This window comes from Trichoplusia ni, chromosome 1 (genome assembly GCF_003590095.1).
Source record: "Trichoplusia ni isolate ovarian cell line Hi5 chromosome 1, tn1, whole genome shotgun sequence".
Classification (NCBI taxonomy): Eukaryota; Metazoa; Arthropoda; class Insecta; order Lepidoptera; family Noctuidae; genus Trichoplusia; species Trichoplusia ni.
The window spans coordinates 12,664,932-12,690,042 of NC_039478.1; the positions used below are offsets into that span (position 1 = coordinate 12,664,932).

Consider the following 25,111-nt stretch of genomic DNA (forward strand, 5'->3'; position numbering starts at 1 on the left):
TGATTATTGGGCATTGGGCGAAGGTTACAAATAGGTCACAACGTTTTTTATCAATACTTGCTACTTAGTGCTACTACTGAGATATGTACGAGAGAGTACATAGATTTAGAGAATGTGCCTCAAGACATAAAGCTACAAAAACATGGTGACGATGTTAAATAAATCCTGTTAACTGCAAATTGACGGCTAATCGCGGTTCCAGATACTAGCGGCTTCAGCAATAGTGGTGATTGAAGGAGGCTGCAATGGAGGCTATCAAGATGCACCTAAACCTAGAAATGAAAGACGGAGTAAATCATCAAATATTAGAGTAAAAACTGATCTAAAACATCCTAATAATACCCAATTCCTTAGGAAAGGTAGATTCCTTAGGAACGGCAACGCGTACGAGTTTAATGCAAATATTTGCAAAATTATAGATGATAGGATGTTATGTGGATATAACAAAAATGTTGGTGTTCCAAGGAGCAAAGATACAGTGGAACAGCAGCATGGTGACTGTAGAACGAAGAATGGAAGAATAGAGTGTGGGTATGAAGGTAGGCCGATAATGAACCCAAGAAGACCACCGGTCTGGGACAACCCACCACACGGTATGGAGACCGTTATACCAAGTAAAGAAAGAGGGATAAACGAACACCCCCATCAGCATACTAGTTCGAGGTCGTGGGTTGTGACCCGATGCCTTGAGATAGACCAACGAATCGTCTGTAACAGAGTCTAAGTTTGCTAGTATTTCTTGGCGCGGCTCAATTGAGGTCGATATTAAATTCTTCAAAGAAATTTCTTATTTAAACTCTCTTTGGTCCTATCATATTTTGCTTTCTCCTTATTCTGAAACTTGTATGTAGAAATATATCGTTACCATCTGTTGTTTGACTTGATTCCCTGAAGTGCTGATTCAATTCAGAATTACCAAATTTACGATAGAAAGAGAATTTGCTAACGCTTGACCTGTTGTCAGTTTAATTATTCCACTACTTACTTAAATTAATACATGTCACAATTTACTTATACTATTCTCGTTTATGGTATTTACTTCTTTTAAACTTTTAATAGGCAGAGGTATTCAGTAATATGACTGATTCATACCATCATAAATACATTTTTATATTTCGGCACTACATGAATGCCTGACAATAAACGAATAGCAAAAACCTACGAAGCGGTAGCTACTGCTTGAACTTTTTATTATACTATTAAAAACAATCTGATAAGGACTTTCCGTGACATATCCTTATACTATTATCAAGTCTTTGCGGTCATTGCATTGCAGTTTCAGCGGGTGCAGTTATAACCAGTTTTTCTGGCTTTTCTTCTCTTATAAATGTACTTATCATTTCATTTCATTGGCCTAGCCTTTTCCCAACTATGTTGGGGTCGGCTACCAGTCCAACCGGTTTCAGCTAAGTACCAGTTGTTTTACAAGGAGCGACTGCCTATCTGACCTCCTCAACCCAGTTACCTGGGCAACACGATACCCCTTGGTTTGACTGGCTGTCAGACTTTTTCAAGCTTCTGACTACCTGTAACGACTGCCAAAGATGTAGGAATAACAGCCGGGACCCACAATTTAACGTGCCTTCCGAAACACGGAGGAACTCGTTATGACAAAGATGGTCACCCATCTACGGACCAACCGCGTCAAGCATAGCTTAACCTGTGATCGAATCACTTACGCAGTTATAGCTTAGCCACGAGCTCCTTTATAAAACTTACTTACTTATATAGATATCTAAATAAACTGAAAGTGGAATCGCAAGTTCTTAAAATGTGTTTCCTCTGCGTTACGTATTATTACTAATCACAAACTTGGCATTATACAAGGATATTTTATTTTAATCTCGAATACATTTAGTTTATCTATTGTAACAGCTTCTGTCGTACAAGAGAGATACACCGGGGTATCCAGCGGAGTATCCAGATATATAGTTAAGGTTTCTATAAAACAAACTGAGATAAAATTCTATTCTCTTATTTTTTTCAAAAATCATATCAGCCTATATACATCCCATATATACATCCCCGGCACCGGGTTGTATAGGGAAGGTTTGAGAATTGGTCACCACGCTTGCTCACTGCGGGCGATTGTTGGCAATTTCAAATTCCTATGTGTGACACCCAGGTACTGTTTTGTCATTGTTGTCTTTTAATAATTAATAAAGTACATATCGCTTCGAAAAACATTAGTACTTTATCTACATCTGTTAGATGCATAGAAGCGTAACGCCACCACGACATTTTTTATATTCTCTTTCCTTATTTACTATTTCACCATCCCTATGCTAATTATCTAAACTTTCACGATCAATATGATTCACTTTCCAGTTTCCGATTGAGCTGGATTTTTGCCGATTTTCTTTATGTTTTATCTGCTAATGTTCTCAATTCATTTAGGTTCGTTTTTGATATTATCTGTATGAAGATTATTTTTTCAGTAACATTATTTCCTTAATAGCTTACTTCTTGAACTTTAGCGATAGGACGACAGATATCTAAATGGTGGTGTTGTCTTAATATTAAGAATTAAACTGTTCTTAATCCGTTTCTTAAAAAATATATAAGAACCTTAATGTTGTTACTTTTAAAACAGAAAAACTATAAGCTTAACAAAAGAACAAAAATAGTCCTAGTAATACCCTCATCCCCATTGAAGCATGTTCTGGATTACAGCTATTCGGGTCAGCAAGACGAGCTTTAAAGACCTATGCCGCCGCAAGACGAAACAATCAGAATGAAAATGAAATTAAGGATACGACGCAGCCTGATATTAGGTCCGAAACGGGATCTTACGTTCTGCCAGTTAATAAACGCAAAACAACGCGTGATAATAATCAGTATCAGACGACCCCACCACAGAATCAACGCACATTTGATCAAAATCCTAATTACAACACGCCTCGACACAAAAACGGGAAATCTAAACGATGTTGCCCATACGACTTCGATAGCAAAATGTGCAAAGTTGTAGACGATCGATTGTTATGCGGTTTTAACAAGAATGTTGGACAACCCAAAAGTAACAATACAGTAAAACATATGCATGGTGATTGTAAATTGAGAGGAGGAAGGATAGAGTGTGGGTATGATTACTGGCCGTATGGAAGGGACCCATCGATTGCGACTCATCCCCCACCCCACTACCACAGCACGGACCCTAACGTTCCAATTCACACCATTCCAACACACGTGCCTGAAACATACTATCCTAAAGAGCCTGAAGTACAAGTTACAACATCCTACCCAGAATTGGTTACTCAATGTGTAGAGGTAGACAACCGTATAGTCTGTCGAAAAATATCTAACTAAGTACAATGTTCTGAAGAAGGTAGAATCAACAACATTTGTTTAATTTATTTCTTGCTAATCTGTCAAGGATTTATAAAACAATACTAATAGTGAAATAAATTGTTTAAGAGTTATTGGACGGTGTGTTATTTTCGTGGTTTTAAGTATACATATCTAGTATAACGCCTTTTAAGATTAATTAGCATATAACATTTAATGATAATGTCACTATTCACAGTGGTCAGTTTGATCAGGTAGCTTAATAAATTAATACAATTATTTTTAGTAGAATTTTTCATCATTTTTCAACAAAAAATGCAGAAAATAAAATAGAAATTGTATCTAATTGGTCTTTTCTTTCTCGCTCTTGCAATTTTCAGATTATTACACAAAGTCCTCTATTAGAAGATATCCTAAAAAACATCTTCACCGATCTCCAATACCGGAGTAGTAAATAAACCATCCAACATGCTATAGTAACGAATGTTCGCGGTTACAGATACTCATGACAGCATTTGCGGTCGAGACAGCAGGATGTAACAACAAATGTAATGACAATAACATCGAAGAATCATCTCTTGATGCAGAGCTCCGGGAGAGGAGGTTACCGAAGTCTCGAACAACTACAAAAAACAGAAGCAGACCTGGGCAACCTAATGACAATGCCAAGGAACCTGACGAACCACTTCCCCCGGTACCCGAGCAAGTGCCACAGATCAATAGACGCCAATGCTGTCCTTACGACTTTGACAGTCGTATTTGTAAAGTTATCGATGATCGCCTGCTTTGTGGCTTTAATAAGAATTTGGGAAGCCCCAAAAGTAACTTTAAGGCGGAGACTTTGTATGGCGGTTGTCGTTTGCGTGGAGGGAGGTTGGAGTGTGGGTATGAACATGGGCCCTTCACAAATGCCAGAAGACCGCCGGTTTGGGAACAAGCTCCCTAAACCGGCCGATATTGTGGAACTAAGATTAGTTAAGGCAAATAACAATGGCCTTTGCTGTCCTGATAACTTTAAAAGGAAATTTAGATTCACACACGTTTCTTGTCGCCCATAGAAGACTAAATCTATATATAGCTTGTGCATTTAAATGTATTTTTTCCTTACAAATCAAACATTAATAATAAAACAACCACTTAATAAATAAAAATAATCTGTGATACATAATCTAAATAAAGTTAGCATCCTCCTCTCTCCTACATTGCCGGTCCCTACAGGGTCCATAGTATACTATACTTATATTATGTAACACCTGTTGAGCATATGGAGTGCAATAAAAATATTGAGTATTGAGTATTAATTGAATATATTAATGACATGGTAATTCATCAACAAGATATTAATGACACTGCATTCAGACTGAACGCCTGCAAAGTAACAATGAGCAATGTATCTTCCAACACTGAAAAAAAACTATTAATTAAATAAAATCCAGACTTAATGAAACTATCGACCTAAATGAAATAAATAATTTATTAATAAATTGAATATTTATGAATCCACACCATGAAAAGCATTATAGCAATGTTTGCTTGCTAGTATCTAAAATTTACAATATTTTTTTAATGTCACAAGTTTCACATCTATTCTTGCCAATAAAGTTTAAGTCCTGTTCATTTTTTCACTTTGGATAAGGTTCTAGATGATTATACTAACTGCATTTATAGGTCTATTGGGATAAAGTAGAAAAAATAAATTTGAATTTCATTTCAAGTCATTATCATAATTATCTTTATTTATTTACAATAAATAACTTAAGTAGTTCTAAATAAATTAAAATACTGAAATAATTGTTCATCACTATGCACACTGTTCGTATTCACTTATTCACTTAATGAACACTGTCTTCTTTCATTATCTGAATTCGAATCGTCAGATATGTGCATGTCATGGCAGACAGGAAACCATGTGGACAGAATCTAACTAAATTTGCAGGCAACATGAGGCAAGTCCCAGAGAAACACTGGCTTTAGAAGATAAAACGTCGTTTATATTGGATATCTACACGCAGCTCTGGACGTCCATCCTTACTTTCACTTCTTAAAGTTGGACTGCTTCAGTTGCGGACGCCACTCTGTTTTCGTGTAGCAATCCGTCATGCTTCCACAGGCTGCAACAGACTTATTTAGGGAGTTGGTAGGTCCTCTAGAATTTCTCTTCTATTCTCCAGACATGAGATCCCCAAAATCGCCCAAAACATCTTCATTATCCGAGAAACTCATAAAAAGCCACTTCAGCATTCTGGACTCCTGATCGTCTTTTGGGAACACGTAGTCTAAGAAGTCCATGACCGCAGACGCCATACTCCTTGACTGTACTGCGTGTGGCTTGTTTTGGAACCAAGAAAATGCTTCGCTTGGTACACATAGAAACGTGATGATGACTATAGCTATTATTCTGGTCTTCATTTTTCTGGAACAAAGAAACAGAGTATTATTTTCGTTTCGCAATAAATTCACATTAAAAATAGGCCTCTAAGATAGGTTTATTCAACAGCCAACTTTAGTCAGCAACCAGGTTCGTCTACACTTCACCACCTCCTAAGTGCTCTGGCTGAAGAAAAGGATAGGCACAACAAACGCTACAAGAGTTATCATGAGCCATCAGTCCGTTTGAGTCCAACAATTTAGGTGCAACAATTTTACACGACCAAAATTGGCATAGATAATTGTAAATGCGAAACATGCGACTCAGACACGCATTGTGTGTTAAATAACTTCCGAAAACACTTATATTATGTAAACGAAATAAAACAAATGAATAAAGTGTGTTTAAAGTTCCAGAAAAAAGACAGCTCGACGTGATTACTGCACTAAGTACTGGTTTTCTTGAGGTATTTAAGAGTTTTATGTGATCTCATATCTAATAGCCATCAGCCATACTAGCGGGGGCAGTCAAACGAGCGGAGAAAAGCAAGCTTACCGTAGTAACCACATCGGACGAGTTATTATGATAACTAACGTAATGTTATAAAGTCAAATGATGTAATATTTAAATTAAAGTATACTGTGACACTGATATTATAAGACCGTAACTGCCCCGAAGTAAGTTTCTGTCTATTGCACATCACAGTCGAACTCCGGATATGATTTTGGTCAAACTATTTAAGGGAAGTGCATGAAACCCTTAAAGGAGAACCGAAAAATCATTTTGCCAGTATAACAAACATCCAGCCACCAGTTTTATATGCTAATGTATATTAATGCTGCATTAATGCCTTAATGCGGAGTATTTTTTTTAACTCATGTTCCTTTATAAAGGCTTTATAATGAATCAAAGTAAGTACTCGTCAATACAAAATCGAATGGACCCCAGCTAGATAGGTTGGTGCCGATATATTGTAGTCTGTCTATGGCCAAGTTGCTGTTCGCGCATTTAATCATCTCAGTGTAAACATAATATTGTATTGTCAGGCACTATGCTTTTAATTTTAAAGTGGGTTCAATTTAACTTGTACTTATTGCTAGATTTGATTACAGTCAAAGGAACGAGAAAAATTAAATCGAAGTTTTTATTACGTGTGATTCAATCCAGTGAGAAGACAAAAGTTGTAAACGAATAGAAACTGTTTAATTAATTCGATACGTATATAATTGAGTCTGCTGTTGGTTACGACAGTAATTGCACTTGTTATATTATACCTTGATCATCGCATAATACTTGCCCATGTTAGCAGTTATGTAACAATATAGGCTAGTTCTAAGAATTTTAGTCCGCATTAAATGACTGGGATTAATATTCCGGTTTGTTATTATTAGCCTATTAGAAAGTTTTTGTTAAGAACTCTCATATGATTAGCATACTGGAATATTTCTTAAATGAAATTATTCCGCGATATCCACTTGAGTCATGAGAAATTTCTTAGGGAATTGGGAACAGAAATGTCTTTTGGACTAAATCTTTAAATTTTTACTTACCGTTTTGTGATAACGTGTTAATCTTTTTAGTTCATACTTTTTGCTAAAAGGTTTTGAAATTTTTGTGAAAGGATGCACAATGTTATGCAACTTCCGTATTACGTCAGTGGTAATGTTAGATAGTGTTTTCGGAAGTTTCTTTCGGCTATCATATAAAGTATCGTATAATAACATACAACTTAACTTGTGTAACATAGCGCTCTGGTATCAGAATATTACCTAAACCCTTAGTACCTAAAATCTATGTATATTCCATTTGCATATGTACATGAAAAAGAAACTACTTTTACGGATTTTATCGCGGTTTAATTTTAGATTTTAGTTCCCGACGTTTCGAAACCTTTGCAGGTATCATGGTCACGGGCAGACTGAGATGACTGATCCGTAAAAGTAGTTTCATTTCAATGTCTAATATTCGCGTAAACCTAAGAAACCACTACATGAAAAAGGTAAACAATCTCAATAACCTCAGTTTCAAAATAAGACTAAAAAAAGTAAAATAACAATAAAGGTTACAAAATCAATAAATTAGTGGGATTATTGTGCGTTTGTATAAAATACACACCAAGATTTTGATTCTCTAATGTAACATTGATTATTTTTTTTAAATACATAACAAATGGAGAACTTAGTTACAGATTTGCTGTTAAGCCGGTTAATACCTAATACAAAAATAGGTGTAGGTCAGTAGAAAGTTAATGATATGTAGAAAATAAAAATGTGCGTAGATTATGCGTAAAATATAAAAACACATTTGAATATTATAATAGATTTCGCATTTAGAAAACAAGTTTAAATTAGGAATTTCCGTTATCGTTATGATGATCTTGACCATCCTCTTTGACAGCGCTTTGCAAGTTATAAAGCGCCGAAGTACTCTATACCCTACGTATGGTAGGTTTCCTAAAGTTCGTCAACTGGGCCCCGATTCTGCTATTTACAATGGCGGGTGAATGAATTTCAATTGAATTAATTTTGGAATTATTCCTATTTTCTTAAGCATTTTGCTAACACAATAATTGGTAGTTAATTGTATTTACCTTGAGTGTACCGTCTCGAATACGAAATATTTTAAGCCAAATTTCATTGATTCATCGGCCATTGTAAATAGCAGAATTGGTGCCCTGATGGTATGATATAACCTATCATCATTAGAGTAACAACTTTCAGGAGACACGAGTGCATCAGCCTCTGTGGATGCAAATGACAGCTCCATTAGGTATCGTCAGCGACAAGAAGTTAGAAATAAATGGTAACTTGTGTATTGTTCTGGTGTTTTACGTAGTTGTCAACTTTTGTTGCCGACAGTACCGAGGTTAATGGATGCAAATAAAACAAATAAAAATGTGCGTTTCTCAGAAGCATGTGGTAATTAAGATATTTTTCCATTACTTTGAGTCAAGATAGATATAATATTTATCGTTTACCGACTTGTAATTAAAGATTGTAGTTTAACAATATTTATCGATATTTATGCGGAACGGAGCATAGGTAGAGAAAAACATAACTTGGATAGATTTTTTTTTCTTGCTCTTTAGAGAGTAGGTACAGCAACATTTTGCCATCATCGTCGGGATAACAATTAAAGGTTGTACTGATGCAAACTGCATAGATATCAACATACAATTTTCCTTCACTTTTTCCATTTCAATAATTGACCCATTATTCCAAGTAAACAAATTACAATCGCCGTTTACGTAAAAATGTCTAATTAACAGCTTTCTATAGGCAACGGGTTTTATTACCTCATAAGACAATGACTTTCATTGACAATAGATTTTGTTGCAAGTCTGGGTATTATACTTGACAGATTTATATCAAAAAATGTACCCACGCGTTGGCTAGTGAAATCAAAGTGTAAAAACTTGATTTAGAACTTGGCTGGTTTTAATTAAGTCTTACATAGGATGTTATCGAGACGGTACCTTTTTAAGGCTTGGGAAACTCCATTTTATCGTTTAGCGATAATTAACTTTCTGATTCAAAGTTTATTCATTTAAAATACGCTGTAGAATATGTTGATATGATTAGACAACAAATGAGATTATGTTTCAGATTTTATTTTTTTAATTTCGCGTGCATATTTTATTTTAAACAGTAATTTGATCAAGATGCTTTTTTCATATTTATTTTTGTAGTCTACATTTCTAGATGAAAGGCAAGTTAGTAATTTCAATTTGCAGCACTTTAAAATTCAAAGTTCTAAATAACTATGACTGACAGTAGCATTTTGTCACTTGTTCATTTTATTAATCGAATACATAATTTGTCTTAGGGTAGGTTACCACTCTTCCACACACAAGCTAAAATTAACAAAAAAATTAAAAATAAAATTTACCTTTCATTGAATCTTGACAATCAATCCTTATAAAACCAATCACTGTACCTTAACACTTTTAGTCCTTTCACATATTAGCATATACTACAGAAAACCCAAAACTCTGAGTGGGTTCTAATATATTGTGAATAGAATAAGTGGTGTGGGGTTACCGGTGAGCAGTCAACTGTCCCAACCGGTGGTCGAGTTGACAGAATCCCTACCACTCTTGAACACTTTCTTGCACACGCTAGCAAGGTTTCTTTATACCCACTGCACATACTAACTATAAAGAAAACTAATTATTATTGTTGTTTTGTTTATATTGTTATTCTGCAACTGTTTTGTAAGCGCTCTCCTGAATGTATTATTTTACTAGGTTAAATAAATGTTAAAAACTTTTTTAAGAATCTCGTTGTGCGTTTTTAGAGTTCCGTAACCAAAGGTACCATATAAGCGGAATTCTAATAATGGTCTTATGTTTTTCAGTTTATCCGTCCAGTTGTAACCTGGATATAAACCCAGATGACAGCTGCACGGATAGACTAATTAACTAACTAACTCATGAATAATTTTATCTAACGTCATCATTGGCCTAGCATTTTCCCAACTATTTTGGGGTTTGCTACCAGTCCAACCGGTTTCAGCTGAGTACCAGTGTTTTACAAGGAGTGACTGCCTATCTGACCTCCTTAACCCAGTTACCTGGGCAACACGATACCCCTTGGTTAGACTGGCTGTCAGACTTTTTCAAGCTTCTGACTACCTGTAACGACTGTCAAAGATGTAGGAATAACAGCCGGGACCCACAATTTAACGTGCCTTCCGAAACACGGAGGAACTCGTTATGACAAAGATGGTCACCCATCTACGGACCAACGGTGTCAAGCATAGCTTAACCTGTGATCGAATCACCTATGCGGTAATAGCTTAGCCACGAGCTCCTCTCTTAGCCACGAGCTCCTCTAATATAACATTTCACAAACAACAATAAAAAAATCGTCGATAGTAAGCCGCAGTACAGCCATAAAAATTATGATTTCTAAAAAAAAAAGTACTTTTTTAAATTTTTCTCTATCCTAATTGACACTGGGCCCTGCAGTGTCGCAAGTAAGACTTACACTTGCCCGCTTTTAAAATTGATTTCTGATTGTATGTGGAGATAAGGCGAGCAGTCTGTTTATTATTCCTTACGTATATACGCTTCGCGCATTTTCTTAAAGGAAGTATCATTGTCCATAAATCATTGCTGTCACAGCGGACACTAAAGTTGAAGTACAATTGAAATGTCCATGCGTGACGCACACACTAGAATAGTTGAACTAATTTATGTTGACTGTGGTTGTCATTACACCGATAAGTTTTGAGCAAATATTTGTTCAACAAATTGGGTTTTTGTAAGCATGTAACTCATGAATAAATTACTATTTATAGTTTGTCCTTGGCTTTTTTTATAAAATCTATACCGATTGAATATTTATTTTTGTATCATATTTTAACATACTTCTCAATATATTTCAGATGATCTTTCCTTTTTCTATTTTAATGAGTTTGCGACACATGTTTGGTATCCTTTGTTTTTGACGGAAACGCTACGATAGGATTTTATTAATATCCATTCCTCTTGGTGACTGATATTACTAATTAATATAATAATATATTTTTGCTCAAGCTACAAGCTACTAAATACAATAGTAATTCCCCGGTATGCGGAAAGTCGAAAACTTATTTTAAACAGTAATTAAACAATCTTAAGCATCATTGAATTATGAATACAATGCTAACCTTGCCAAGTGTAATGTAGTAGCGTGCTGTTGTTTTAAAGGCCGGATTAATTACTAACAATTATTATCAATGGACATTCAATTGTGTTTAAAAGTTATTTAAAACGATCGCTATGATTTTCTTTTGATTTCCATTGTGTTTTCCATCGCAAAACAACGATGTTTCGCCAGGTATAGTTTGAGTGTTGTGCAGTGATCGAAAATTAAAGTGTTCAAAATCTGAAGTTAAAATGTTTCGTTTGGTTCTCAGATTGTGTTGCTCTTCATTGCTGTCCAGTGCTTTGAAGCGGACGGAAAGCCGTTTTTAGAAGGGATTTCTATCCAAAAAGGCCTAGAAATAAAATTTAAACCTTTTCCGCTAAAACCTATAACGTTTATTAAGGAGAAATGGTCACCGTTTGGAGTGTTTGGAAAGAAACGTGCTATAGTGAAGAGGGATACAGAATTTTTGATCCCAGTCTCACCATCTACACTGGAGCCGCAGCCAGCGCCAGTATTTGAAAACTTGGAGGAAATTCAAAATACTCCGCCTTTAAGATTTCTGCCACCACAACCGCCTAGAGCTGTAACACTGGTTCCTGTGTCAGAAGCTCCTACTGTCATCATTACTTCGTCCCCTCTACCAAAAATTTCTCCAACACAACCTCCGGTAGTAACTGATATACCGCCTGTATTTATAAGTTCTACGCCTCTTGCATTTTCCTCTGTAGCTCCTCCACCCATCCCACTATCGATTCCTCCTTCACCACCACCTATGGAATTAGCTAACCCAGTTACCGAGCCGTCAATATCCTCGAATTTTATTGTACCACCGCCGAGAGAAGGGCCACCACCAGGCCTCTTCACAGATATATCACGATCTGAACCAGTTCGAGAATATATGGATGTTGTACCTTCGATTCCACCCACTCCACCTCTAGTAGATAATAATGTAAAACCAGACATCCCAAGAACTGATATTGTTATTAATGACAATGCATTGGTCAGAGGATCGAAGTTAGCACTTTACTTCGGTAGTATTTTCCTGTCACTCATGTCGCAGTTTATGACTAATGCTCGCGCAACTTTTGATCAAATGACGAATCCAACGCCAGTATTCAATAATTAGGCATATCTTGCTTTATGAGATAAATATATCTCACAAATGGATGCGTGACATAAACAATGGCATAACTCGTTGTTTCAGGGCATAGTTAGATGTGAGAAAAAAAAACATCTAATACAAAATATTTTATTATCTTACATTTATATCACAAAAGTTTTATCCGTTTCCATGTCGTCACTATTTATTGATCATCCTCTAGCAAATCCGCCGAAACCACCTCGACGTCCAAAGCCTTGATTTCCAAATCCTCCGAATCCCCGACGGTTGAATCCACCACCGCCGAAGCCGCCACCGCCGAAGCCACCACCGCCGTAACCTCGATTACCGCCGAAACCTCGATTACCGAAGCCACCACGGCCGAACTGGGCGGCGACTGTTGCCATCAACGCGATCAGAACCACGGCAAATAAGATAATCTGAGAGAAATATGACATTGTTATTGCTCTGTTTTACTATAGGAAAATTTTAGGCATGACGTCTTAATATTAAAAAATAATTGATTTTGTAAATAACACAAAAGTTGAAGTAATAAAGGGAGCTTTTTATGATGTTGTAAAATTATATAGAATCTATAAGATTGGAATTAGACATTTTTATAGGTTTTATGTAACAATCAGGCTATCATAAAAATATTTAGGTTTATTGTTTTCATTGACATACAATAAAACAAAACAAGGTTTTCTCTTCTATTATTAATTAGAGAAAAACACATAAATGCAAAATGATTTACGGCTTCTAAGACTTCGAAAGAAAAACCCCTCAATGAATGTAAATTAAGAGTTATTTATTTTAAGTTATTAATTATTTTCTAACATTATAGTTAAAAATAAAATTATGAATAACAATCTGGGTTTCACTCACTTTGGATACTGCCATTTTGCGATGTTCTATGTTGGTCTACTAAACAAACACTGGCCAGTACTTGAACAAAACGCCTTAATATATTGTTCTTATGGGTTTGGGAAAACACCGTAGATGTCATGACGCAGCAAGCCAGGCATTAACGCCGTGGATCTCAACATTGTATTACTATGATAATTAATTAATAGTATCGCACTCACGCTGGAATGGAATGCAAGATCTAGGTAGGCAAGACATTGACAAAATCAATGGTGTCTTTTTTGGTTGGATATCCAAGACATCTACGAATTAATTCATTAATTAAACTCTGGTGTAAAGTAGCTCAGGATAGCAGGCTTCAATCCTTTACAGACTTAAAAAACTTTGCTTCTGAAGTTTTATATTTTCTACTATAAATAGATTACATTACAAGAGATAGTTTAAGGCAAGAAGTGTATCCAATACCTTTGAACTACAAAAATAACTAAATCAATTCAACAGTTGCATTAAGTTGCAGACAAGAATTAACTGATCTATACAAGGCTATGTAAGGACCCTGGCTTTTCCAGCCAACTAATTAACACTGACCAGTGAAGAAAACCTAATGACATTTGATCCCATTGAAAAGCAAATCTAAGCAAGGATATAAACAATTAACATGAATAGATTAAAATCTTCCAACATTTATTAAAATCTTCAACAACAACACACAGGCAACGCTTTAATAGTTGTGCCTTTTAACACGGAAACTACCGTTTACCATGATCCGTAACAAATTCTTTGTTTTTAATTCATAAATTGATATTAAAAACAATTAAAGACTGTATTGATTGCTTAGTTTTACGTATTTTATATAATGCCACTTTGTTAACCACTGGCCAAGTTGAAAGTAAACAACAAAAGTCTTCCAATTTTACCATCAGTTTGTAATGACGTAATTGTAAATTGCTATGAATAGGAAAAAAATAGGTATAAGTAAGTATTGTAAGTGATTAACACTTTTCTATTATTATTGACTTTTTGTCCGAAAGTAAGAAAAGCAAGATTGAACGCAGATTGGTTTTTGTTAGGGTTTTTAGTTAAATACCAAAGACCATTTGAACTTGACCTCTCTCACACCTTCATAACATGATTCATTGTATTGCTTTGGTAGATACATATATAGTGTAAACTTCTCTTGAGAGAGAGTTATTTGAGGGCAGACGCTCGTTCAAGCCATACAGAGCAAGCGCAAATGATTCCATTAAGGACGGGAAAGGACAGGGCTAGCTCATATAGTTAAGTGACTATTTGACAATTGTTAGCATTGATTAAAATCACTCCAATGTATGGACGTGATAAAAATCATGTGTCTTATCAAAACAAAATGATAATTCCATACGTTTAAGCAGTTTTTAGTGACGCTTACGTTTGTCACTTGAAGAGAACTGCAGGTTGTTTTGAGACAGTGTAAGTTTGATAATTCGTTTCTACTCGTAATTCCCAAAGCCTCGTAATTTGCGCGTCCGGCGAAGAGCATTGTACCATTTCCACCATTAATTTTAAAAACAAGGTTACTGTGATTGGATTTTTTAGTGGTCATAATTAAAAAATACTACGTAATAAGGTCTAAACGCAAGTAGATAAACAACATTAGCATTCATAGAAGAGGAATAATTAGGAAAAACAAATGACTTACTATTCTGCGAAGCATTTAATTATTTAATATAGTTCTCGAGTTTCAATGAAACTGAACAAGATCAATGCTATTGTTAGAGCAAGACACTGCAAAAGCATGCGCGCCTCGGTCTCTCTCTTCCATAGAAACAACACAACATTAAGGGTATTTCATGCATTAACATATATTTTTTTATTTGTTTGTATACCAATAACCCGCCTTGCTGACGGAGGCTGGCAAATATAACAAAACCGCAACCGTGTTAATTTGTCATGTCTGTCATCATCTGTCTTTTTGTCAACCATCATAAACTTGGTATCGGTTAAGAGCCAGACCTTAGGGACACGCGAATTGGTGTCTTGTTGTCAGTTCTGTTTGCTCAAAGGAAAAAAACTGCATTGTCTGGACTTGAAAACAGGCTATCACCCATTTCGTTTAAGTATCTTCCCAGAGTAGCCAGATAGGAAAGGACGACTTCAGCTAGTTTAAGAACTCATTTGACATGGAAGAACACATTTTTTATATATTATTTGCAAAACAAACCGTTTCATTAAATTATAAGTATATTATTTTGCCAAAAAGCAACTCACTTTTATTTGATTAAGTGCAGATGCTAAGAAAATCTCATCGTTTTAAACGACTGCTGTAGTGGTCTGCTTGTTATAAAGCCAATATATTAAAAGGAATATCACCACTGCAACATTATTGATATTTTAGGACGTATAAATCCACTTTTATAGCAAAAGGAAATATAAACAATATAAATCTTTGAAAAGTAAAGTAATGGTTAACCATTCATTTGTGTTTACTTAACTCTTGACTAGCTACAGATAAGAAAAAATAGAAGTTTTGATGTGTAAAAATTTAATAATATTATTGACTTTTTGCCTTAAATAACAAAAAAAAACGTAATGGAACGCTTTCATGTTTTTATTGTGGTTTAAACTTTACTTAATAGCCAAAGCAATGACCCCTACACTCCGCAATGAAATGGGAGTTTTTCTTATACTTATATCAGTAAAAAACGAAGGAGTAGAAACATGTACAAGATGGATCATTAACGATGTTTTTTGTTTGCTTGGATGGTGCCATTCTTTTATACCAACATATATAAAATGTTAGGAAAGCGAATAAAAACATCTTAGTTTGATCTTTTTATACTTATTCTATAGCGGATGATGATTTTGGGCAACAAGAAAATATTCAAATTATTGGTGTCGTAAATCGTAGTATCAACATTTTTTTTAAATTTGATTTTAGTACTTACTTAGCTGCTAACCCTTAAATTTGAATGTAAAGTAATAAACACGCGATTGGGTACAAATTACAAGAATTTTCGTCTACAATATAGAGGGTCAGAATTTCAGCACCAAATATAAAACAACGTCATAAACATACAGGTAACATTTTATTTTCATCAGGTACGATATTGTATTGTTTTAATAAATTAGCCGAAACATTTATGTATAATCAAATTAAGAACATAAATGCTTATAACAAAAAATAACCACACTTATGGAGAATCACAAACACAGAGGATAGGAATGAAATCACAAGAACTTTGAACACATTGTTTTAAGGAAATATTCTGGTAGCCTGTTGCGTTCAAGTTGCACAGTACTTCGGTCATTTTAATTAGCATCCAATTCAGGTTTCTTCTTAGCGACCGAATCCTGGGCGGCCGAAACCACCCGGACCGCCGAAACCTCCCGGACCGCCGAATCCACCAGGACGGTTTCCACCGAATCCTCCTTGGCCAAAACCGTTGTTGCCACCGCCAAAACCGCCCGGACCGAAGCCGTTGTTGCCACCGCCGAAACCACCCTGGCCAAAGCCGCCCTGGCCAAAACCGTTGTTACCACCGCCAAATCCACCTCCAGGGCGATTGCCTCCCGGGCGGTTGCCTCCTGGTCCACCGAATCCTCCCGGACCTCCAAAGCCACCTCGGCCTCTATTCTGCGCGAAGGTTGTCGCGACGAGGGCCAACAAAACTCCAAGGATAAACAATGTCTGTGAACACAATTTTCACGTTATCATGTAATTAAGTTATAGTCTTATTCCTCAAGAAATTTCAACAAGCATTCTGCTATGCTTGTCTTTAAAACCCAGGGATTATTAAAATTAGTGACCACATAACAGATAGTAAGAATCGTTACTTAATTAGTTCGATATTATTGACAAGGATACTTGTTGTTTAGAGTAATAATTTGATTTGATTAGACGCTATCGATGTTGCTAATTGTAGTTTGCGGTGTTATACGAGTCCCACTATGTTTTATAAAAATACAAAAAATGGACAACAAATTTCCATGAACACTATCGATTCACAAGGCTCTTCATAATTACTGTGACTGGAAAAAACAAAGTAGCTAAAATACCAGAAATAAATTTTACTTAAAGATCAGTATTATAATTATATTTTTTTATTTATGCAAATGTTCGTAAATCCCCGATTGAACATTAAATTTCTTTGTTATTCTTTTTTAATTAAATACGTTTCAGATATTTCAGGATATTTCAATGCTAGACTTAGGTAGCTACAGTAAACCGAACATCAGCGGCAACACTCTCTTTTGAATTAGGTATATTTCAATGGAGTAAGGTTGATATTGGTATTTCGCTATTCTCACTGAAGTATGGTCCACAGCACGCTAACCCATATATTATAAAACCACTTTACCTTAGATGATGCCATGGTTGCGAATAATAACACTTGACTGAGGTAATCCTTGTGCCTCTTGCTATATATATCTTCTTTACAGATCGTACACTAATTCGTATATCAAATGAGTGTGTTTCCCAACATTTTTTTTAGGACATTTTATTTCTGTTTTTTTTCGCCTAAAGTAAAGACCTGACTTGATGAATGCGTGTTCAATTGTAATTAAAATCTATATTTTTCTAATTGTAAACTTCGTTGGTTTGTTTATAATGTAGGTTTCTAAATTTGTAGAAAATAAAGCGAGTATTAACGTCGTTAATGATCGGTTGTATAAAGAGAAAGGAACCTTAGGGCAATAAAGTAGGTGAAATTGATCCTTTCCCTAGATTAAGTAGTCACGTCAAAACTTTTCTCGTAGGTAAGGATAGACTTATGGCAAGTTTTGTATTGAGTCAGATCAAAACATCGATGAATTCTATCTCTACTAGACGAACTAGTAGCGATAGAATTCATCGATGTTTTTTGTTGGTCTAGGATCAGAATTACTGTCAATAAAAATAATAATAAATGAATGCGACCATAAAGGAATGAAAAATCTTCTCTAGAACTACAAGTAGGTATGTTTTAGAAAATATTTTTTTATTTGTAATTATATAATATACATTATACAATTATATAATAAGATTTTATTTTTGTCTTGTAATTGTATCTTTAAAGATTGTTAACTCTTAAGATTGACCAAAACTTTGGAAACCATTATGTCATAGATAGCATTGAAGTGCAAATTAATTCAGTGAGGACAATATTTGGTCACAGTAGATCCCCGGAATATTAGACTATGTTATTGTAAATGGAAATATTTGCCAGCGCAATTATTGACGGTTCTCTGAAACGGACAGGTGATGGGTTTTTGTTGTGTTTAGGGATTTTTAAGTTTCAACTATATTGATATAGTGATGGCAATTTTTGACAAAAAATTTACTATTCTTCCTACCCCTTTATTAGTTCAAAGTAAATTACGGGTCATTTTGTTGGACCGCGGCGGGTTTTCAAACTACTATACCGATTGGAATCAAATTTAAATGAAGTGTGCAGTTTTTAATGTAACTTGAAAAATATGATAGACTTAGGTACATCTCAGTTTATAGTCGTAATATTAATTCATTGCAAATAATTTGACGATCACAACTGATTTTCAAGGTTGTTTCAATTAAATGTTATTTTTAAAACTTCCTAATCAATATTACATTTATAAAAAATATTGTACAGGCGCAGGCATCAGGCTAGTTTAGTATATAATACTAATGTCATTGCAAAAATATTAGAAAAGAAAAGGTGTTTATGTTCTAATTTGTCACATCCTCATTGTCATATATTTTTTGCAAATTAGTCAAGGTTTCTGAGACGGGTAGCGAATCACAAGAGGAAAGCAAAACAAAACCTTCTCGGCATGGGTATTTCCATTCAAATAAAAACTATTTTTGCAATTACTTTTAGAAATAACATCTTATGATCATAACGTAATTTAATGCTGGCCGGAGTTGTATAATTACTAATACTAAAAAAAATAATTGTGTACTTGTATAGGTAGGTATGTAATTATAAAGGTGTTATTTGCTAGGAAGCGAGAATCTTTGTAGCAAGCTGATGTAGGCGTTGAATCTTCGGTGCGAATATAGTTACCGAAAGATGTTGTGTGTTTGATTAGTAAAACAGGGCAAAGTCCAGGCACTTGAAGGTTCGAATATGAACCATTTATTGTCATAGGCGAGCTGCGAATAGCGAAAGAAGGGAAGTTTCATTTCGTTAACATCGTATTATTATAGTCTGTATAGGCAAATAAAATAACTGAAAAGACTATATGAATAGTTTATTTTTGTTATATTTAAATATTAAAAATGGTCAAAAAAACTTATACCTTAGTAAATAAAAGGGGGGGGCCTATCTTCAGCGCCTGACGTCATCAATTTCAAGTTTTTTTCTTCATTAACAATTAATTAGAAACCTCAGCTTTACCCGACTCTTTTCTTATAAAATAATTCGCATTGTAATATGGATATGGGTTCATAATCAAGGTAGGATTATGTTCACTATTAGCATAAACTGGAAAAGTGTAGACACCAGGTACTATAGGGAGGTACGGAGATAAAACCGGCTTTTCCATATTTCCAAGAACACCGTTAATTAAAAACTTATCTTCAGTCTTCGAGTTCCCTTTTGTAGGCTTCGATCGTTCCATGAAATGGTCCAGCACTGGGCCGTCGACGTCTTTCTCAGGTTCAGAATGTTCTGCGTCATTATTACTGTGAACTAACTTATTTGTTAGAACTACAATAATCACGGCTACTACCTTAGAATGCATTGCTTCAAAGTGAACTGATATGGGTGGTATGAGAATACGAAGTATTTAAATATGTTTAGACTATAATTAAAGTTATCAGTTGACGATTATAAGTTGGGATTTTTTTTTAAGTCTTTTTTTATAAAAGGTAGTATACACAGTATGTAGTGCAGTAATAAATGTATAGCCAATGGTTTCCATCCATTTTTTCATCTCTTTACCCGATTCAAAATGGAGATGATTGAACAGCGTATTTTCACTTAAATCTCTGTTACACGTCACCAAAACCATCGACCCATGTTTCTAAAGTAGTATTGTTAATTATAAGAACTGCTTTAAATTTATAAGTTTATTAGCCTGTAACGGCGAACGTCTCCTGTAAGGCCTCTTTTATTCTGCTACAATGTCACATCTATGCTATTTCCTTCTAATTCGCAAGCAAAACATACAACGATTTGAGACCAAAATGTTTTAGGGGAAAAATGTGCAACATTTATGGTTACTCAATAATTAGATTAAAAAAAAGAAACATTAAAGTTGACTTTAAAATTAGAAATACTTCATGGATTAATTAAATATAAAATATTACCTACTCAACGAATCAATTATATCAGTTGCAGTTTTAAGTAAAATTCTACTAAAACAAAGATTTATATAACAACTTTAGTCGGTGTTTAAAATATTTGAATAAATCATCGGGGTGACATTTTCACAGAGAAAACCCCGCTAATAAAATAATTAAAAAAAAACATTACTTGAAAGAAATTTAGCAATAAGTATACCACGGCCTTAACGGATATTGGCCCTTTGGCAAACAATAAACTGTTACGTTCTCAGAGTTATTTAAAAGCCAATGTTTTTTTATTTATGTGATAAAGGTGCGGTTTTTACTTTCACCGGATTTCGACGATTACGGCACTTTACACGCCCTTTAGAATCTCTACTGATTTGCATAAACTGCGTGGTTTAACATAAACCGTGTGGTTTAGTAATACCAATGTAAAATAACCTTATGTTGAATAGTTATTGATAAGTTATAATTGCTTTTGCTCATGTCCGATTCATAGCGAAAATGTTTATTCTTCTTAATTGCTAGAAAACCCATATCAACGTATATGTATGACTGACGAGCCCGTTTTTTAATTAAGTACCTGTAATAATTATTTAAAATTATCCTATGCAATTATTCTTGCTTGTTAGAAAAAGTATAAACGCTATTATAATGGGCGTTTTAATTTATGGTGTTGTCTTCTTATCGCTTAAGTATTTTAATGAGCTTCACTTTTTTTGTTGTTCCTGATCAAACGAAATCCTTAAAGAAGCAGTTAGCGGGTTTTGGGGAACGCATTTGCCCAGCAGTGGTACAAAATATATATATATAGTCCTCCTTATCGTTTTCGATAACGGCGACCATTGGCAATTCACCTCCTAGCGTGAGCCCTGATGTGACTGGCTAGACCGAGTTTGGATCTAAACACTCGGTCGCAAGCGCTGCAGTAAAGTTGACCCGCAGAATTGAGAGTATAGGTGTACGACGGCTTAGGCTTCTCTTTTTGGGCTTGGCGCTTTTCGTCTAGCTTCTGGAGTCGTTTTACATCGAACGACTTGACGTTTTCAAAAACAGTTTTGCGCCAAGAGGATCTATTTAATGCAAGCCTCTCCCAGTCCTTAGGATCAATAGCGCAAGCCTTCAGATGTCTTTTGAACACGTCCTTGTAGCGCAGATATTGTCCTCCAAGCTTCCGTTTACCTTCAGCCATCTCGGAATAGAAGATCGCTTTGGGTAGACGGTGGTCGTCCATACGAAGGACGTGTCCACACCACCTGAGCTGTCGCTGCATAAGTAGTGCCTCCATTCCATACATATTCGAGCGTCGAAGAACCTCTGTATTGGGAATGTGATCCTGCCACTTAATCCCCAAGATGGACCTAAGACACCGCAGATGAAACGTGTCAAGCTTCCTTACGTCTGATTTATAGAGGCACCAAGTCTCTGCGCCGTACATAAGCACAGGCATGACTAGCGCTTTGTAGACATTAATTTTGGTCTGTAACTTTATGTCATGAGATCTCCAGACACGGTCGTTGAGCCGGCCAAAGGTTGCAGCAGCACTTGCAACGCGTAATGGTATCTCCGAAGCTAAGGTGTTATCAGATCTTATACAGCTACCTAGATATTTAAAATGAGATACTTCCTGTAGTGGCTTTCTATCAACTTTTACAGTTTCTTTGTTTGACTCTTGTCCACGTAGAGGTTGCTTGAGAATTTGTGTTTTAGAGATGCTAATGACTAAGCGAAACCTTTGACATGACTGATGAAGTGCATCCACATATAATTGCAGATGTGTCATGCTGTTAGACATAAGGCACACATCATCAGCATACAGAATCTCCAGAATGGAGATCTTCGTCAATTTTTTTTTTTTTTTTTTTTTTTGGTACAAAATAGGCTACATAAAAAGGGAAACTATTGAGAAGATACCTTTGGCTGTACAACGCCTACTGAAAAAGAAAAGAAATAAGTACCATAAACACGCAACATGCACTGTGTTGCATTTTATGTTATGGACTTACGATGGTAATGTTAGGTAAGGTAAAATAAGATCTATTACGGTCTATTTTTTTATTTGGCCATCATTTATATAAAATGAAAGAAACATATCATTTATTTTTCATGGAAAATCAGGCGCTCTTGCGAACCAGTCCGTTGCATTTTGCACCCAATTCCTACCATTGTTAAGATTGAATATTCGAACCATGTTGTTCAGGAAGGTTTCCACGTTTATGTCTGGGTCCTCAACTTGTGTTGGAGTTTCTGTAGAAGACGAGGCATCGGCTTGACGTTTTTCGCGGGCTTGGAATGCCGAATGAAGGGTCTCGAAGAGGCATAGGAATAAGAGGATGCTTAGTATCTTTACCTGTAACCAGAATAATATACATACTTTTAGAAGATCCGGCTAAATAGTGGTGTTGGGAAGTGGAAAAATACGAAAATGGTTTGGACGAAAGTTACACTATTATTTTTCCGCAAGATATTTTTTCAATTACGGTTATTGTAAAGCTAGTCTTTCCCAGAGCTTCCAAGTTTCATTGTTTATATGATCACGGCATACTCAAACTGTTGCAACAATAGAGAAACAAATAGTAGTTCCTCGGGTACAGAATATGACCTTTTTCTGGTTCCATCTGAGTGTGATAAATAAAAGACTTATTCCTTACATGTCTTACTTACGGAAAGAGGCCTGTGCAAAGCAGAGGGACATTTATAGGCTCGTATTATATTCATATTAAATAATACATTACTTACCTTCAAAGCCATGACAGAAATTTTGGAAAATTTAATTGTTTACGAAGTTTATATACAAGTCATATCTATATTCTTAAACATAACAATAACTTAAACTTAATTGGCAAGTTCGATAACAACATGACATAATTTTTAGAGATAAACTAAGGTTAATTGAGGTCCTTATTTTTTTTAGGAATTTGATTTTTCACTTTCAGGAATTTGATTTTCTTGTCGCTTTTGCTTTGTGAACATTCAAGGAACATGCACAAAGACCAACAGATTCAGGTCAAGAATGTTTATAACAATCGTGGGGTATAATACCTGCAAATGATTGTTCTATACCGGGATTGCACCCGCGACCGTTGTATTTAATGGTTATGGTCACATTTAACACTCGGCTATTCACGTAGTTATGCCATAAAATATATTCTTTATTATTTAGACATTTGGACATCAATTCAGAATCAGGGTCAGGTCAGGAAATCAAACAAGGTCTTGAAAAAATGTATTTAAAACAAAAATAATTACCTACGTTGAGAATGTTTAACATAAACTAAGATCATTGAATCTCTAACCTCTTTGGTTTACACCTCAAACCTTGTTTATATGTACAAAATATGCTTAGCATCAACTTACAGCAATCCGAGTCTTGTAATTTTTATGAAAGGCGTTTAAATAAGAATATTCAATCTTTAAATCTTAGATACAAAAGTCTACGTTAGTTAAGTAGCTTGTTCATAGTCTTCCTAGTCTTTCCACTAGGTAAACTAATCTACATAGACTTAAAACTATCCATTTAAACTGGTCTAAAAGAAGGGAAAATTAAATAGTGTTGATCAATCGTTTGACTTTGTAAATGTACATTCTATGTTATAAAAGTCAAGTTGTGAAACTTTATTTAACAAGTTTTATGCCCTCTTTCCCTTTATCTGTTTTTAACTACTGTGTTTACTTTATTTTTATATATTTAATTCATCGATAAGATTATCGCTTGTTGTGAATGTTACCAACTTGTCACTATTTGACCATATTTATTTTGCATTAAATAAACAATTGTTAATTAAAATGTAATTGTAGAATCTACCTATGTATGTTTGTATCATATCTCAAATATTTATGGCAGGATGCAACGGTTTTAATTACAGAATTCGGTTATCAATTATGTTAATATTGTGCGCAATAAAAGTTATGAACAGCGTATAAATTGACAGTCAACGAGGGTTACATACAAACATTTTAACCATGGCTTTCAAGGTAAAAATTATATTTCTTCTTCACCTAATTGTCAGAATTTCTTTTTAGACGTATATTTTTTGGCTGTAGTCAAATCAAGCATTTTGCAGGTTTAATTTGACCTTCTTCCCAGTCAGCGATTGGGCTGAATAGCACGTGTATGGATATTGCATGAGAATGCAATATAATAATGTAGACGCAGAGGTGATACTAGTTGAAAGATAGCCTCTTAGCTCCGCTATAAAACGAGTTTTATATCAATTGCTTTTTTTGTTACACCCCTTCTGTCGCTACAGAATCAGATATATATACAATTCACATACTTGTAGGCAATGCACAAAACGACCATTTACATAAATTCAGCATTTTGTATTTTTACAGGTGAACCTTTTCAGTGTTTTCCTCTTCATCTTTCTCTTCAGTTTCATTCACGCGGGGATTGTGAAGCGCCAGGCTACAACGGAGTCTCCTTCCGAAGCTCGCTCTGGTGATGATGAGGATCTTAATGTACAAAGCTCGCTCGACAATATAGCACAAATATTCAATCTAAACAATGCAGCGAATTGGCTGCAAAATGCCCGCGGTTGGTTCACGAATAGACCAGATTTTGACAATAATGAATAATTATTAATTATTATCATTGTAATATGTAGAACTTATTGTAATGTAATATGATA

General features: G+C 35.1%; 3 protein-coding genes across 3 annotated transcripts; 1 reads left to right on the forward strand and 2 right to left on the reverse strand.

The window, feature by feature from the left end:
• Positions 1-11,536: 11,536 nt before the first annotated feature.
• LOC113500486 (leucine-rich repeat extensin-like protein 3) lies at positions 11,537-12,473 on the forward strand (the record flags this gene model as incomplete). Its single annotated transcript, XM_026881309.1, has 1 exon — positions 11,537-12,473. A coding segment is annotated over one exon (879 nt), but the record flags the coding sequence as incomplete, so codon positions are not given.
• A 51-nt stretch (positions 12,474-12,524) lies between these two features.
• Positions 12,525-13,705, reverse strand: LOC113495331 (keratin, type II cytoskeletal 1-like). The gene is made up of 2 exons (XM_026874051.1): positions 13,274-13,705; positions 12,525-12,828 (listed from the first exon to the last, which is right to left on the reverse strand). Exons 1-2 carry the CDS (start codon positions 13,286-13,288, stop codon positions 12,601-12,603), a joined length of 243 nt encoding a protein of 80 aa, XP_026729852.1. The 5' UTR covers positions 13,289-13,705; the 3' UTR covers positions 12,525-12,600.
• A 2,345-nt stretch (positions 13,706-16,050) lies between these two features.
• On the reverse strand, positions 16,051-17,623 carry LOC113495159 (keratin, type II cytoskeletal 2 epidermal-like). The gene is made up of 2 exons (XM_026873770.1): positions 17,590-17,623; positions 16,051-16,919 (listed from the first exon to the last, which is right to left on the reverse strand). Exons 1-2 carry the CDS (start codon positions 17,602-17,604, stop codon positions 16,569-16,571), a joined length of 366 nt encoding a protein of 121 aa, XP_026729571.1. The 5' UTR covers positions 17,605-17,623; the 3' UTR covers positions 16,051-16,568.
• Between the last annotated feature and the right edge of the window lie 7,488 nt (positions 17,624-25,111).